Genomic DNA, 17,079 nt, shown 5'->3' with positions numbered 1-17,079 from the left:
CACACACACACACACACACACACACACACAGTATATGCATGTATGCATGCTATATATAGCATGCATGAAGCAACAGTCTATCTTCAGGCCTTGCAAGTTTTAAGATGAAGGAAGTCATTTCCTGCGCAATCTGAATTGAGTTATGCAGGACATTTTTTGTCAAAGTTAGTATTTCTTCTTCCTGGAACAAGGAACTAATGTCTGCAATTAAGATGCCAAGCTACTTGCAACTATCGCTAAGCAGCCAATAAATTTATTTATGATTATAAATCAGATGTTTTACTTTTTAGCTTCTAATAAACTACTTTCAGGATGGTTGAGTGTGGTGCATGGGGAAATAAAATTTAGAACAAAGACAGGCTTGTGGGCGCTATAAAATTTGTGCTACCTGTCCCTGTTACTGAAACATCAAACTTTGACATTTTTAGGAGTATCTGTAAACTACTGCTCCGTCTACTTTATAATTCCTCAGTATTACTACTAACACATTTACACTGAACAGATTGTTTTTTCTAATTGACATTTAACAAGAATAATAACCAAATAATGATTTGCTAAGCTTAATCATTTTTTTTATTTTATTTATTTTTATTTAAAAAAATATTAATTTCATTTAAAACAAAAAACAAATGCTATGCATACAACAAATAATAATACAAAACACAAATAAAATGAAAGGTAGCAGAAAGACAAAAAACATTCATTACACAACTGTTTACTATTTTAGACCCAAACTATTGTGGAGTGTGTCCTAAAATGCTGCTGCTCAGCTGCTCTAAGTGACCAGCTGTGAAAGGTCCTTCCTTTGAGAGGTTGTCAAAGCCAGACCACAAGTGCTAATGTCTTCCTCCGAACAAAACAACCAAAGTAACTCATGCCAGACACAGGCCATTACACACCATGCTTCTGAGATCTGTCCAATGCAAATGCTTGCTTTGTTAGAGGGCTCATTAAATCTCTTTTGGCTTCATTAGATTAGCTCAATAATATAAAATTAGCAATATCATTCCGATATGTACACGTTTACTTAGCTCTTGGCTTTCAGCTAAGCTCTCCTGTAAGCATTTTTAAATAATCTCAGGTTTCAGGTATAAAAGGTGAAACACACCTATCCTCTTGTGACAATAACCTAAAAGATCCCTGTCAACACAGAAATAGTGCACCTGGAAATGGGTGGAACAGGACAAGTGGTGTGTTTCTTTGACTCTGTACGCAGAGGGATGCGTCAGGAATACAGAACGGTGTGGTCCAAATCTAGGTCCCTTTTTCAAACCCTGTCACAAAGAGGTCCAAATACCAAAAATAGGCTGTGTCAAGTGAATAAAACAATAACGGGTTTGAATGGGTAAGTAACTAAATACAGCAAAGTACACAAAACATCTCAGACAAAAAGAGGATGATGATGGAAACAGTAGAAAATTGGTAGAATACTGGTAGAGTTCTCATGAAAAAATATCAATTTGGGGGAAGAAGAGTCACTATTAGTCACTTTTTATTCGTTATAGGATTAGAACAAAGAAAAGAACAGCAGTCTTTCATTTGAAATATGAGGAACCACTCATAACATAATAAAAACTACTCACTGTTTGTCAAGTTGTATGTTTGGTTTCACAAAAAAGGTCACAGTTTTAACTACTTTTATATAAAATAATATTACTTCATGTTGACAATGTATTTACAAAGTCAGTAGGTAAATTTAATTAGGTCATTATATATGAATAAAGTCATGTTTTTTTTGTCCTGAATGTACAAAAATTATTATTTTCTTTCATGTTTAACAGCCACTGGGGTTTTGTGTCTGTTTTGTGAAAGCTAAATTGTAGATTTGGATGTCTAACACAAAGCCTGCTAAAAAACAAATTAGCAAACAGTGAGCAGAACAAAAAATGTAATGGCCCAACCTAACCTTTTTCTTGTCTCCATTTCTAGTCAGGTTATGACAAAAAATGCACGTGGTGAAACAAATAACTATCACATAAGGAATCATGTTTTTCTTAATCTAGGTTTTGTGAATTTTAATGTCAGCTTTGTAGAAAACTGATTATTGGATTTGTCCCGGCTCAGAGAGAACATAAGTTGTAGTTGATAAAAATTATTATTGATTCTAATATAAATGATACAACTTGCAGATGGTCAGAAGAAAAATACGACAGTAGTTGAGTTTCAAAAACAGATGTTTTAGTGTAAAAGTAGTTGTCAACGACAATGTTTAAAAACTAAACTTTAAGCATCCAAAACAGCTGGAACACTAGAGTACACCTAATCTCATACTGTGTGGGTTCTTCAAGATTCATTTAGCATATTCTTGAAGAACTTTTTGGAAGCTCAGACGTAAAAATGAAAACTTCAATAAAAATCAAAACAGGGAAAAAAGTTACATACTTAGAGGTGCTCCAAAGAGTACTGTGTCCAACGCTTTAAGCTGCAACTTTTGCACATGGCTGCGGTCCAAAATCTTCAGAATAGAGAGTGTCAAGGTTGTGTTCTTTACAGCAAGCCTGAGAGAGAGCAGACACGTTCATTTCGCAGGAAGTACAAAGACGGGGCAAAGCTATAATACATTTTGAGATGTTTAAAGTGATCCCCTCACAAATCTTTAAACCCAACTAGTCCCCCCTTAAAGCAGTAGTAGTTATACACAATATGAGCTAATAATTTAATTCAAGTTAAAAAGGAATTTGTTAATTTTTTAACCTCTATTTTACCAAGCAGAACATTAAGAATAACCTCTTATTTTCAATGTCAATCTGGCAATAATAATCAAAACTATCACAATTGGGGAAAATGTATTCATAGAAAATTAGGCTAACATAAATTAAATAAAGGGCATCTAAAAGGTGACCAAAACAATTTCATATCGTCTTTTTCCCCACACAATACTTCATTTTTGTACTACATTCTTTCACAGATATAATGAGGTTTGAAGTATACCGGTAGTTAAAAAACAGTTTCAATAAGATGTTTCCTACCTTGGCATTACACTGCCATTGAAGTTCATTTTGCGAAATGCTTCCACATATTGTGGCAGCTCCACGTAGGTGATGAGCCATTCCACTGCCTCATCCACTGTCCAATTATAAACTGGGGGAAGATAATAGTACAGTTTAAATACATAAAATATTAGCATAGCTCTATATATATATATATATATATATATATATATATATATATATATATATATATATATATATATATATATATATATATGCATGCACACACATATATACATACAACAGCCTTAAGGCAAAAAAAAACTTCAAAACCCACCCATAAATCCTAGGGCTTTAACAAAAACCTGCCAAACAGCTTCTGAGTTGCTTGTATTGGGCAAATGTTTCAGTTCATTCAGTTCATTTTAACTCACAATTGATATTTCAATTTAAACGAAATCTTTCACAAGCAAAGCCTATCCATATCCTACTAAAAACAGGTATAGTTGTGTCAATTCAGAAATAGTAGTCTAGCTATGTAATCAAATTTAAATTAGATTCAAACACTATTTTACTAAAAGGAAACACTAACAACTTTAGCAAAAGTTGCCCTAACTTGATCAAATACATTCATTGTTCTCTAGAAAGTGTCCAAAGTGTTAATTTATCTTTAATACTGAGCATTAAAGGAAACTGATTATTTGAAACCTAATTTACAAATACGTTTTGTAAAATTAGGCAAAGCTAAACACGAAGCAAAAAGGGGAGTGTGCACCTTTATTATGAATCATGTATGAGGTACAGTGAACATGTAATGGCTTGCCCATTGTAAAAAATTAAGAAGACAAATATGCTCCTCAGCTACAGGCAAATAATCAAAAATGTGGGCTGTGGATGTTCCCAAGTTTCTCTCCTAAAGAGAAGCCTTTGTTTGCTAGCTCAAACCTCAAGAGCTTTGTCACAACACTGCAATGCAGGGTGAAGTCAGCAGTACAAGCAAAATATAACAAGTCAAATAAACCTGAGGAAAGGGTGTGAGCACGTGTGACAGACAAAACGCCACTCATGAAAAGAGCTCTCTTAGTTGAACATGATAGAACAGACACACAATCATACAGAAGGAGAGTGTGGATGTGAATTTTGTGCTGACAGATTCAATGATCTGCCACTATCTGGAGCTGATAAGAAGACTGCTCTTTGCCCAACATGGAATCTTATCAACTGCCTGCCTCTTTTTTGTCAGGAGAGTGTAGTGTGTGTGTGTGTGTGTGTGTGTGTGTGTGTGTGTGTGTGTGTGTGTGTGTGTGTGTGTGTGGGGGMGGMGGGGGGGGGGGGCAGCTGGGTTTCACTGAAACTATCTAGCAAACCTTGAAAATGTTGCAATCATGTTTGTGCATCATACATCAAGTTATACATAACTCATATCAGTTTATGTTATTTAAGAAGGTGGTGACAGGGAATGTTGCATATAGTATTGACAAAAAATATTGTGTGTTTTTACCTCTTCAAAAATGTTGCAGTTTTACAAAGAAATAGGAAGGGTTGAAGATGAAAAAGTTGAAAACAAATACAAAGCAAGAGAATCAAAGCTCTGTCTCAAAAACAGGACAGAAAACGGAGAAAAAGGCCTGTTTGTGGAGGTTACCTTCAGAACTCTTCCAGGCGTTCCACAAGTCCTCCACACTGATGAGCTGGTCATCACCATGGAAGCTGTTGTGCTTGGCCTTGGGGTCATGGTAGTTAAGGTCCTCTCGGAGGAACTGCATGTTAACAACGACATTTGCATCAATTCAAAAACTGAACTAAACAGATAATGCTCAAATCTTGTATATCGTCTTTTCAAAATTGTGTTTTCTGCTTACAAGGAACACATATTGCAGCGCAGAAAACACACTATTGCAGAATTCAAACATTTTTTTCTGCTTGTTTTATCTGAATAAAAAATACTCAGAGTCATACTAGCAAAAGATTATTAAATTACAAAAGCAAAGATCATCTGATTATGATTTAATTAAGTGAAACAAACACGTTATTCATTCCAAACACAGATTTTTTCGCTCTTGAAATAATACTTAATGAAAAACACATAAGATACAAACTATAAAGCTGCAGGAATGCTGAAGTGTAACAGGGAGAAAATCAAGGCTGAAATCTGCAGTTTGCCATAAATGGTCTGATTTTACACAAGAAGCAAGAATAACTGAGAGAGACCTCACATTCAGCACCGGCAGATAATTCAAGTTAAGTTTCTGGACTGACAGCTAACTATTCAATATAATCTACAAAGATATTCCTCTTTGAACCAACTGTGGGAAGAGCAGCAATGATAAAGGAAGAAAAGAATTTGATAAATAAAGTTAAAGTTCATGGAAAATTAAAAAAACTAATCTGCTTAGGTGTGTGTATTTGTTTCACGTGCTGTAAAAGTAACAAATATTTTAAGGAATCATAATTCCTAAATGTTAAATATTTTCTGACGACATAATCTGGTACAGCAAAATATGTTCCTCCTTTTAAATGTAATAAACACAGGTTAAAGAACAAAACACTAGTTTTCAAAATTTATTTGTAGTGTTTTGATGATCGTATTTTGTCCAGCAGTTCAATTTAAACTCTCTCTGAAGAGCTGCATATATGTTGCAAGGCTTGGAGCACATGATTCACATTATGCTACAGTCATCAAAACAGTGTCATGCACATGGACAGGAGCCATTCTTCCTGTAAGACAGTCCATCAAGTGTGAAACGTTCTACCACAACATGAAGGGATAAAAAATAAAAAAACTGCACTAATTTCGACAAGCTAATGTAACTCATGGACATAAAATCTGCACCTTGCTGTAGAACATTTCCTCAAGATACAGGAAGCCTGTTTGATCTGTTCAATCAATCAATTTTACTTATAAAGCACCCTTCATACTACAAGCAGCTCAAAGTGCTGTACAGAATTATAAACAATAAACCCTCAAGATCAAAACAAACAATCCCCGCACCTTCCCTAACAGGAAAAAACACATAATTGTGTGGAAAATGTATCGACTAAGAAATGACCCAGTTCTGGAAATGCAGTGACAAAGATGGGTCTTGAGCCTACTCCTAAAAAGAGCAACATTTTCTGTGGCCCTCTGGTTCTCTGGCAGACTATTCCACAGACGGGGGCCATAATACTGGAAAGAAACCACTCCAACTCTGCAAGTTAAGATAGCACAAGACCATTTAGACAACTCCTGACAGTTCAGACCGTGGCCTTCCGCTGAATCAAATCAGTGACATTGAAAAACAACAACACATACTTTAGTGCTCAGATGCAGCCAGGTCAACAACAGAAGACACACCAGAAGCCAAGCCATAAGTAATGAAAAGATCAAGGGTGTGTCCCTCAGTGTTCGGCTGCTTGACATGCTAAATACAATCTATACAGTTTAGAGCAGGGGTGCCCAAACATTTTCCCACAAAATCTATCCGGGGCTGTGGGCCAAACGTAGTAATATATTGCATGTAATTAAGGATGTCCCGATCCAGATTTTTTGGCTCCCAATACAATCTGATTTTTTTAAAGATTAGTCTTTCCGATACCGATCCGATAGCTTTATTTCTTTATTTCTTTCCAAGTGACAAGGTTGGTAGTATTAAAGCGAGCCTTGCTGTTCCCACCACAAGAAACATCCAGTTTGCAGATTTTGAAAGATGCAGTTTCAGCATCATTGTTTTCCATTGAAAAGTGTTCCCACACTGTGGACATGGATGCATACTTGTGTGCGTCTTGACTTCTTAACGGGAGTTGTAAAGCATGATGATGCTGAAAACTGTCACAAAAACTGGATCGGTTCGATCAAGACTAAATCCGATTCTACCCGATTTTCAAAAAATGGCCACATCTGTCACCGATACCGATACTGAGTATCTGATCGGGACATCCCTACATGTAATACAAATACTTTTTAAGTTAAGTCCTTTATTTTTAACAATAAAGCTTGTGCGGTGGTCCACCTCTGTTTTAGTTTGTGCACTTGGAGAAAGTCTGCCATATGCTCAAGTAGCAAAAGCTCATGAGACATTTCATAAATTGATAAAAAAAATGCATTTTTGTGGCCTTACAGTGTGCAAATCTACATGTGTGGTTAAATCTAATCTAAATATATCTTGTTGATGCTTGTATTTCATATTTAATGTTTAATCTTAACATATTAAATAAAGTGTCTGCACTGCAGCCCCTTATATAGTCATTGGGCCAATGGATGAAATGACTACGTGGAAATATTGTTTCTACACAGGATGACAGGTTACAGCCTAGTAACTATGTCAACTGCTGGTGGGCCAAATCAAATGACTTGGTGAGACAAATTTGGCCCACAGGCCCCACTTTGGCCTCCTCTGGTTTAGAGCACCTAAAAACTGTTTAAATGACCAGTCACAATAACCTTGTTATACTTAGCATGAAAAGAAACATAAAAACTCAGCGATAAAAATCAGCAACATATCTGGGCGGCTTGTAGACAATAACAAACAGTATTGGCAAGCTGCAAAAAACAAAGACATGATGCTCAAAGGAAGGGTACGACTCAAATGAAATCTCTTTAACAGACAGTGAATTTCCTTCCAGTAAATGCTCAACATTCCATCATTCATTTGTTCTTAGATACCTCAGGTAACATTACCATTTCCTACACCTCTGCAGACCAGCGATAACAGGTGCTGTAACAGTAACACTTAAAAATTACTTTTCCTTGCTGTAATTAGAAATTACAACCAGGAAATTTAAGTCTACAGTATGTAAATGCTACTACACTTTTATTCTAAAAAGTCTTGTGACATCCTGGAACAATATTTTACGTAATCTAAAGAGAAATTTCCCTTTTCTATTTCCCTCTGTGTTGCACTAATGTGCAAATGTGACTTATATCAAATGAGCGCTCTCACCAACCTTCCCATATAAATAGCTTTCATAATCATCTAAATGCACAATCTTTTATAGTATCATATACTGTAAATATGACTGCTTGGAGCGGTTATTCTGATATGTTGTAAAATTTGAAGCATTTTTATTTTACACTACAAATTCTTGAGCAAAGTAAACATTATAACAGTTGGTGGTTAAGTTTAATCCACGTTATACCTTCTGTAACAAATGTTGCAGTCAACTGTTGGTTAAATAACCACACTAATGATTGCCCACACCACCCACCTAACCACCAACTCAGGTTTTTAAAAATGACCTCTACATCACATCTGGCTGTCCTACAAGAGCAGAATCGTGCAGCTTAGTTAAATTAAAGACAGTAGTTAGTTAATATGTCTTTCTTTCTTACTATAATTGTGTAGGAAGATTGCAATACTTTAAGAAAATATTTGTATAGTAAAGTTCACAGTGCACACAAAACTTACTATAGGTATAGTCTTGATGGTAGCTGTGACATCTGAGAAACAGCAACAAATTACACATAAGTGAACTGTATAAATGGTAAACCTGTCTCTGGACTTCATGCAAACAAAATGTAACATAAAAGGCCAATACAGCCAGTCTTAATGTGCATTTGGTTAATCATTCATCCAAAACATCAGCAAAAATAGCACTGGAGTGCAAACAGGAAGAAATCCTTCAGATGTTAAGGCTAGGTTAATGACAAGGTCTAGAGATGTTTGCCCAACTTAGCGGCAAATATTACAAGATACATCCCTGAGGATTACAGTAATGAGATTTTATGCTCCTTCAATAAAGTATCAGGTCCATCCATCCATCCATCCATTTTCTGTACACGCTTCTTCCTTTTCAGGGTTGCGTGGGTCACTGGTGCCCATATCCAGCAGTCACAGTGCGAGGGGCGGGGTACACCCTGGACAGGTCGCAAGTCCATCACAGGGCCACACATAGAGACAAACGAGACAAACAACCATTCACTCTCTCACTCACACCTAGGGACAATTTAGAGTTATCAATTAACCTAACAGTCATGTTTTTGGTCTGTGGGAGGAAGCCGGAGTACCCGGAGAGAACCCACGCATGCACGGAGAGAACATGCAAACTCTACCCAGAAAGGTCCCCGGACCGGGATTTGAACCGGTGACCTTCTTGCTGAGAGGCATCAGCTCTACCAACTGAGCCACCATCATGTTGATGAATTCTTTTTGCTGGTACTTACGCCATCTGTCTCTACCACGTCTACATTGCCGTTTGCGTCATCGTCCATCTGCTTATGGATACTACGTATAGCCTCGAAACTGAGAACAGCATTCTCGTCCTTGCATAGTGGCTCATCAAAACGACAAAAATCTGAAACAGAAAATAAGAACATGTCAAAACACTATTTGAAAAAGTGAAATTACAGATTAACATATTAATATGAAATTCATATTAACATTTGAATTTATACCACCAAAATCACACAATTCCACCATTCATGTTCAAAAGGGTTAGAAAAAAAACACATGCATAAATTCACCAAGTCTTGAGAACTTTCTAGTTTATTATTTTTTTTAGTTTGTGACAAATACTTTGTGTTGTAACTATTAAGATTCTATATAAAGATCTGTAGCTTGTTGTTTTTGGTAACTGTGCACAGAAGCCAGACAATTTCCAGCTGCCCTCCCTAAACTATATTTTACTGCTGAAACAACTGAACTGCAAAATTCCTTGGCTGCAGAGAAAGTAATGTTTATATTAAGTATTTCACTCAAAGTCCTTGTGTTACCAAGAAGCTAAGCATTGTCTGAATGCATCTGTCAGAAATGTGATGACTAATAACTAACATATAACAGTGCATACTTAAACATGTCAGGTCTGAAGCTAAATTAGTCTTTAATCACTACAAAATACGTATTAATTCATTATTAAAGTAATATGACAGTACAGTGGTTGCCAGCTAATCAAATCTGTCATATTTGGTAGCAATGAATGCTTATTTTGCCATATTTTTTATTACGCAAATGTATTCATGTGCGCTGGTGATTATGTACTTTTAAGTGTATTCTTCCACTTTTATAGAATCAATTTCTGGGTGACTACATATACATATGAATTTTATGACTATGGCTGGAACAGTTGTGTGATTAATTAAAGCACTTGTGGGAATCAATAACAAACAATTATAGTTAAAGCATGTTTAAAACAAAAAAGACTCATGGCTGATAAAAGGCTTCACAAGGGAACACAGGGAATTTCTTTTTACAAGGGTGCCCTATTTAATTTTAATATAGATAAATCTGAAACAATTGTCTTTTTCCAACTCACTGTCTACTGTGTTCTCTCCACTTTAATTCCTGAGGAATTATAATCCACTGCCAGGTCAGACACAATGTTAACACTCCCATTAACAGGAAAATATTTTTCATAAAAATCATGTCCAACAGTATTACAGGTTACTTGTGTGTTTAAATTTCAGTTTAAAGCAGCATCGTTCTGACTGACTTTTTATCACCCTTGCTGCTGCCCATCCAGACCCTTTCATAGATTTTTATTTTGATTTTAATTTCAGATGGTTTTCACAGAAAATTAAAGCTACGTAAGAACGACATATTAAACACTTTTAAAATGAACATAAAAGGTTAGGGCAGCCTTGCTATTAAATAATTATTTCTCTACTGGATTTGAGTTTGGGTTTTACCAACAAACACATAGTAGCGTAAAAAAAATGTTTGTAAAGATCTTTTCAAAACAGTGCTATTGTATTAAATAGAGTGCCTGATTTCTGCTGGGTGTAATTCGATTTGGTTATGCATTAGTTTATAGTTTGGACCTATAAAGTCACAGCTTCTAAAATTGTTTGCATCAGACTTGCAGCAGTAGGCAGTAACCGTGTACAAATAATATCTCACTTCCTGCTTCAAAACTGGTGGAGCCAAGGCCTACAAATTCCCCCAGTGTTTAATTTTTAATTTGTTACAGTCACCCACAGCATTATGTAAACTGAAAGGATTGCATTTGCTTCATTCATATCATAATGTTCTCTCCCACTGATCAACTCATACCAAACTGTGGTTTTGTTAATCCTGGAACAATATGTTTGGACAAGTAGGCTTAACAGTTCGAGAGAACAAACAGAGTAAAATGAACCTATGTGTCTCTTTGTTACTTTATTTTCCATCAATGCATGCAGCTGTAAACGTGTGAAGTTGGTAAATTTATTGAAACCAATAAACCAAAGATGGGACTGAACTTCCCTCTAATAAATACAGAATGAAAGCTTTTTTTTTTTTTAGTTTTAGCAAACCTGCAAAGCCACATTCCACAAAGGAAATGACACTCACCACGTTTTAACAAAGTATAAGAGTCAGTGAAAAGTCTACCACCTGCAGCAGTCCCATGCACTCAACCTGGCTCTTTTTCTCATTTGGCTTGCAAACCTCCGGAGACGCAAGATAAGATATTTACATACCAGTCGGCCTGCCTTTTTGTAAGAGCTCAAGTTGCATAAGCCATTCTGTGTGCCAGCATGAACAACCCCAATAACTCTGCCACCGCACAACAGCAGCAGTTACTATCTTCCATCCTATCTGTCACTATTCAGGAAATCAGTCAAGTTTTGAGCATTCGGTCATATCAGAAACAAATCTTTTTTATACTGAGGCCTGTCATGATACCGCCAGTAAGAAATTTATTTTTAATTCATTTTAGCTTCTTTGTGAATGATTTAGACAACATCTAAATAAACTATAAAACTGTTTTTTTTTAGATAATCCATAATTTTATTTCTTGTATAATGCATTAGCTATAACCATTTGTTGTAGTAGTGAATAGATTTTGTTTTAAAAGTCTAACATTAGACTCTGTGCCCTTTTATAGACCCAAAACCAAATTAGGTCATGAGTGTAGCTAATGGTTTATGTTCCAGCTACTATTATCTTTAACATCAAAGATGATTCACGGAATGAAACATAAAAAAAGAAGAAAAAAAAAACTCCGCATAACAAAAAAAGTTTGGAAGTTACAAACTTTCAATGCAAAACACTTAAAAAATCTAACCCCAGTATTTTAACAACAAACTGCAAATACTGTGTTATACTTTAGTAGTTCACCTAATTTATGACTAACTAAATAGTTCAATAGATCATTACCAACATATCCGGTGACTTCCTAACTGTCATTTGGTCTGGTACACATTAGCTCAATTACTTTCAGTTTTTCTAGGTGGCTTGCTGTTGGAGGACAGAGCTTACAGGCAAATGCCAGCCGTACTATTCTCAGCACGGCCACATTTAGTGCCTGGACAATCACAAAGATGTGGCACGAACTGTAATACTCAGTCAATCCATCTACAGTAGATTGTGTGTGTGTGGCAGTTTAGTTTTAACTAAACAAAAAAGATATATATTTCAAAACGCTTCAAAAGAATAACGGCATGGTTGATTACTCACCTGGCATACCACTGTCATCGTTCTGACTGTCTGGCGCAGGTGAACTTTGTTTTTCAGTCACACTTTCTCCAATGAGGCACAGACAAAATATCCACAAGGTCACAGATTTGTGAAGCTCCATGCCTAATGTGTGCTGAAAAGAAGAGAGTTAAAAGTTAACTGTGTTCGTTTTAGCATAACAAATCTGTAGTGTCACTTCATATTTGTAACTCTATTACACACATCCATATTCTTTGTTGAACACCTGGGGATTGTTAGTAAGGAGAGGAAATTGTAGCGGATACATTACTTCAATGGGATTCACATTGACAGTCTTATAGTCTCAAACTGTGTTATAACATATAAGTTATATCAGTTTCGCAAGGCATATCAAAGACGGTTTCTTGTAAGAAAATAGCTCCAGTAAAGCGCGAAAATCGAGTTTGTTTAGGCGGAAGATTGTTTTTAGATAACAGAAACGAACAGGTGACAACATGAAGTTGAACCGAGGGCGAAAAAAATAGATTTCTCAAGCGTGTCTTCTTCCTGAATGAACCGCAACAACGTGAGTGTCGTTAGCCTGCTAATTGTAATTCCTGGTTTGAGCTCTGTAAGCTTTTTAACCCTTACTTCCTCTCCGCAGTTGTGTTTTAACGTCGAACCACACCAAGAGCTAAAAAACCAAATGGGGAAAATATTTAACATGAAAAATAACTACACGGATTCACGCGTCTTACTTGTGGTTGGGTATATAGCCTCGGAAAGCTAGCAAGCTACTGCTAAGATGATTGAAAAACTGCAGAGCAACGTCCAACAAAACGAACTTCATGAAACTAGAAACCCCTAATGGTAAATGTGCTTCTTGAGCTGATTTATATGTTGGTCCGCATCATTTTTTTTTAATACAAGCACATTAGCCACCGCTGACGACGTTTAGCTAACCACGTACTGCAGTTTTTCAGCTAGGCTAACTCGTACTGAAACAATTTTGTACAAAAATAAATAAATACATAAATAAAAGTTACCTGTCATGTATTAGAACTTGCGTGTGTGTGATTTCAGCTCTGTGTCGACATCGCAGAAGACGTCAGATGCCGCGAAGTTGAAGAAGAGCGAACTCCACCTCTTCTGTGAGGTCTCGGTTGTCAGGAGACCCAGCGGCGGCAGCGACCGAACCGAATAAGCGCAGCGAGCTCGTCTTGCTCTGCAGAATGATCACAAGACGTTTCTAACAGACTTTGCCCCCTAGTGGTTGGAAAACGTACTGCATGTGATGTTAAACGCCTGAAGTGAGCCACTTAGTGGAAATACAAAGCAATTACAGGGTTCAAATAAAGACAAACTGTAGGCCAGGGGTTTTCAAAGTCTGAAATAATAATAATAATAATAATAATAATAATAATAATAATAATAATAATAATAATAATAATAATAAAGCATCATATTTTTCCTTTTAGTTATGAAATAGAAAACAAAGAAATTGCAATGATTAGTGTAATTTATACTTAGAAATAAAAAGGTCCCATTTTAGTATAATCTGACAAATTAGGTTTGATTATGATTAACTTTTACATTTTTATATGAGAAACGTTGGCACAAATCCATTAGGGTAAAATAATTGATTACATTTATTTTCTCTGGGGCATTTTAACACAATTCAAACAACATAAGACACTTGTTGCAGTTGCCTTTGTTGTTGTTGTTGTTTTACAAAGTATTGTCTTATTTATACAGATACTGCTGAACTATAATTATGTACAACATAAATTTATTTGGACATGATTTACAATCACTTTTTTTTCTGGAGTGCTTTAATTGTATCTGACTACACAAGCCTGTCATATGTTCTTTTGTAGACTTTTAAATTGCCAAATAGTCTTCAAAGATGAAGAATTATTCAAATTTATGAAATAAAACTTTTGCTTGACGTTTATGTTCATTTAAAACAACATTAAGTCTGAGCCAATAACAATGTGTGATCATTTTATTTATATATTATTGCACCTCATGGTGGTGAATGATGCACAACATAGTGTCAGAGGCCAATGTTTCTGAGCCTGGCAGTATTTGCAATCTATAGGAATGTTGAAATTCTATTAAGACAAATACCTGACACTACCTCTCATAGTCAAAACCAAGCAATATTTCCTTAAATCTGACACATGTCATGTGACCACTTGTTCAAAATTTGACATTTTACATCACAAGAAATCTGTGTGTTTGTGAAGGCATCCATGAGTAAAATACTGAGGCAAAAGCATAATTCCAGACGCCACATATACAGTAAGTATAACTCATCTGTTTGCTCCAAAAGCACTTTAGAGTTGTCATCATGAAAATATGTGGAAAAGACCATCCCAGTCTTCTTGAACCAGGTCGTTGCTGGGATCATCCGAGGGTTCTGTGGTCGCACTTTCAGTACTTAGTCCTTGAAAGTCTAGTCAGAAGTCTTTATCCTCAGAGGCTGAAGTGATCACAATCTCCCGGCTCTTAAAATCCCATACGGCTGTCAGATGGAAAGCCATATTGGAGAAGACCACAAGGTACTCAAACAGGGCAAAAAATGTGTAACCTGTCAACATAAAAAAGCAAATGTGAAACAGTTTTGCGAACACAGTCTTAGTTACAATTTTCAAAAACTGAAAATTTCAATGAAACTCTCTGCAAGTATATGTTATTTCTCAACATACAGTAAGTCCTAAAGCCTTCAGTACTATGGCATGAAATGGCAGGTGTTATGCATTCCTTCTTTAATACATACATGTTTCACATCATGTTGTATAAGCTCATGTTCTACTTACTTCCTGATTCACAGTACATGTTGTGTTTCCAATAAAAGAATCCAGCAAAAATGCAGAAGCACACATTGAGAAGTAAGAAACGCATCTTCCAGTGATGAGACTTGGCATCCTTTAGGGTAGAAATGACATAAAGAAAGAAAAATAGTATCACGCTATGACGATAATGACAGTGAAGTTTGTTTGTTTTTTCTTTATTGCTCAATATTTCTCACCTCGGGATTTATTGAATACTTCTTAATAGACTTCCACAGACGACACGTTATCAGCATGTAGATCAGAGAACTCACGATGAACAGGACAAAACCTTCCTTATGCACAACTGTACAAAAACAGATGATTTTTTTCAGTTATAACGTGTCAAAAAATCATTTTACAATGGCAACACAAAGTTGATAAAACACACAATGAAGATTTGTGAGAGATTTGTGAGCAGCACTATGGTTTCATGCCAAGCAAGAGGCACAAATGTCAACTTTGCTTTGAGGATGCTGATGGAGCGAGGGACAGACAGACTGATGGACAGACTAAAATCAGGCAGGAATCACTATGTTTGCAGATGACATTGTGATCTGTGATGAGAACAGGGAACAGGTAGAAGAAAACCCGGAAAGGTTTAGGTTGCACTTAAAAAATATTTGAGTTTTTTTTTAAAAGGGGATGCATACTCACAGTATGTCTCTGTGGATGACACATATGTGAGCAGCAGGAGGCCAAGGTTCTCAGAAATGGAAAAAGCCAGGCTCAGGCAGCTGAGTGGACTTTCGGGGACTCTGGCGGTAAAGCGGGTCTTGTAAAATCTGAAGTAGGTAAAGGCCACCAGAAGCCTCGGTGCAGAGTGCAGTCCAATGCAGAACCGCCAAATGTAGCACTCTGGACTCAGGCTTATTGAGGCACTAATAGACGGCAGGTAATTAGGAACCTGAACACACACAAAGATGTGGATTTGTTTCAAATATTAAGCACACACGTGCACACACATTTGTTTTTTCTCATTTTGTTAAAGAAAGAACAGGTCAGTGGAATAACTGGGAACTAACTAAAGAAACAATAATAATTAGATAGAATCATATATTGTTTTTATATTGTTGTTTAACAGAACTGTTTTTAAAAAGTCTTTACGAAATGAATGGTACCCTAAACCTTAATATTTTGGTTGTTTCTTTATTATAATGTATTATATATGTGTTATAAGAAGTACCTGGCAATGTGTGCCAGTAGCATCTTCAAAATGAAAAAGAGAGGATATGGAGACACATGTTATTAGTCCAAGCAGTGGCAGGCACAATGTGCCCAGGACACAAGATGCAAACGATATCCTGATGACCAGAGGCTTCTCGTGCCCCAAAATATCTGAGCCTTGTAGCATTTTTCTCTGCAAAAAAATGAAACACAATCTTCAGCACACAGAAAACAATGCAGCTAAACAGTCCCTATAAGCAATCAGAGAATGAATGTTTTAATATTTTTAGATATTTTGAACCATTTTTTAAATCTGTTTGGTTCATCCATGACATGAAAACACGTGAGCTCTGAAATCAACCTACCTCCTCTCGTTTTATTGTTCAGCCAATAACTGACGTCATCGGCTACACGCACGGGCTCCACAACGAGAAGGACGTGAAAACAACATCCTTTGCGTCGCGAGGCGCGATGGGCCTGAACGTGACAGATCCCAGCCTGGCAGCGACAAGAGGCAGGAGCATCGTGTTATAATCCACGCTTTGTTTCGGTTTTTCTCAGCGCTTCGGTCTGATGATGCACGGCCTGAGGAGGATGCTGCATCCCTCTCTTTGTGCGGGGAGTGCAGGAGGAAAGAGAGAGAGAGAGAGAGAGAGAGAGAAAGAGGAGTGGGTGGAAAGCAACGGCTTCCGGAGCAGCGAAGAGAGAGGGGAAGTCTGTCAAAAGCATATAGATTATAATTTTAATTAAAAAAAAACATATCAAAAGGAGTCTGATTGATTTATATGGAGCAAAAATAAATCAATTGCTCAGCTGAGGGTGCTGTCCGTGGTACTAGAA

General features: G+C 36.5%; 2 protein-coding genes across 5 annotated transcripts in view; both read right to left on the bottom strand.

Annotated features, from left to right (window-relative positions):
• The window catches only part of stim1a (stromal interaction molecule 1a), a 26,545-nt gene extending 12,851 nt beyond the window's left edge, over positions 1–13,694 (bottom strand). For 3 of the 4 annotated variants that reach the window (XM_014032825.1, XM_014032824.1, XM_014032826.1), the window contains exons 1-6: positions 13,285–13,631; positions 12,281–12,413; positions 9,070–9,200; positions 4,576–4,690; positions 2,970–3,081; positions 2,383–2,498 (exon numbers count right to left, since the gene is read on the bottom strand). In XM_014032825.1, coding sequence (XP_013888279.1) covers positions 2,383–2,498; positions 2,970–3,081; positions 4,576–4,690; positions 9,070–9,200; positions 12,281–12,401 — 595 coding nt within the window. In that variant the 5' untranslated portion in view covers positions 12,402–12,413; positions 13,285–13,631. Of the gene's footprint in view, positions 1–2,382; positions 2,499–2,969; positions 3,082–4,575; positions 4,691–9,069; positions 9,201–12,280; positions 12,414–13,284 lie in introns of all 4 variants that reach the window. The other variant, XM_014032823.1, reaches the window with a different exon arrangement.
• A 531-nt stretch (positions 13,695–14,225) lies between these two features.
• Positions 14,226–16,888, bottom strand: LOC106535749 (post-GPI attachment to proteins factor 2). Its single transcript, XM_014032827.1, has 6 exons — positions 16,605–16,888; positions 16,259–16,432; positions 15,730–15,979; positions 15,273–15,379; positions 15,061–15,169; positions 14,226–14,831 (listed from the first exon to the last, which is right to left on the bottom strand). The coding sequence occupies exons 2-6, from the start codon at positions 16,424–16,426 to the stop codon at positions 14,701–14,703; spliced, it is 765 nt and encodes a 254-aa protein (XP_013888281.1). The 5' UTR covers positions 16,427–16,432; positions 16,605–16,888; the 3' UTR covers positions 14,226–14,700.
• Between the last annotated feature and the right edge of the window lie 191 nt (positions 16,889–17,079).

Source organism: Austrofundulus limnaeus, unplaced genomic scaffold (genome assembly GCF_001266775.1).
Source record: "Austrofundulus limnaeus strain Quisiro unplaced genomic scaffold, Austrofundulus_limnaeus-1.0 Scaffold1548, whole genome shotgun sequence".
Lineage (NCBI taxonomy): Eukaryota > Metazoa > Chordata > Actinopteri > Cyprinodontiformes > Rivulidae > Austrofundulus > Austrofundulus limnaeus.
Note: the sequence above shows the minus strand (reverse complement) of the source record. Positions and strands in the feature narration are given on the sequence as shown.

What these genes read in the sequence shown, in the direction of transcription:
- LOC106535749 (XM_014032827.1), bottom strand. Translation starts at nt 16,426, where the DNA reads ATGCTACAAGGCTCAGATATTTTGGGGCACGAGAAGCCTCTGGTCATC. An exon ending in CTACTGGCACACATTGCCAG is followed by an intron (nt 15,980 to 16,258) that starts GTACTTCTTATA and finishes GTGTGTGTTCAG; the next exon opens with GTTCCTAATTACCTGCCGTC. An exon ending in CATGTACTGTGAATCAGGAA is followed by an intron (nt 14,832 to 15,060) that starts GTAAGTAGAACA and finishes TTATGTTGACAG; the next exon opens with GTTACACATTTTTTGCCCTG.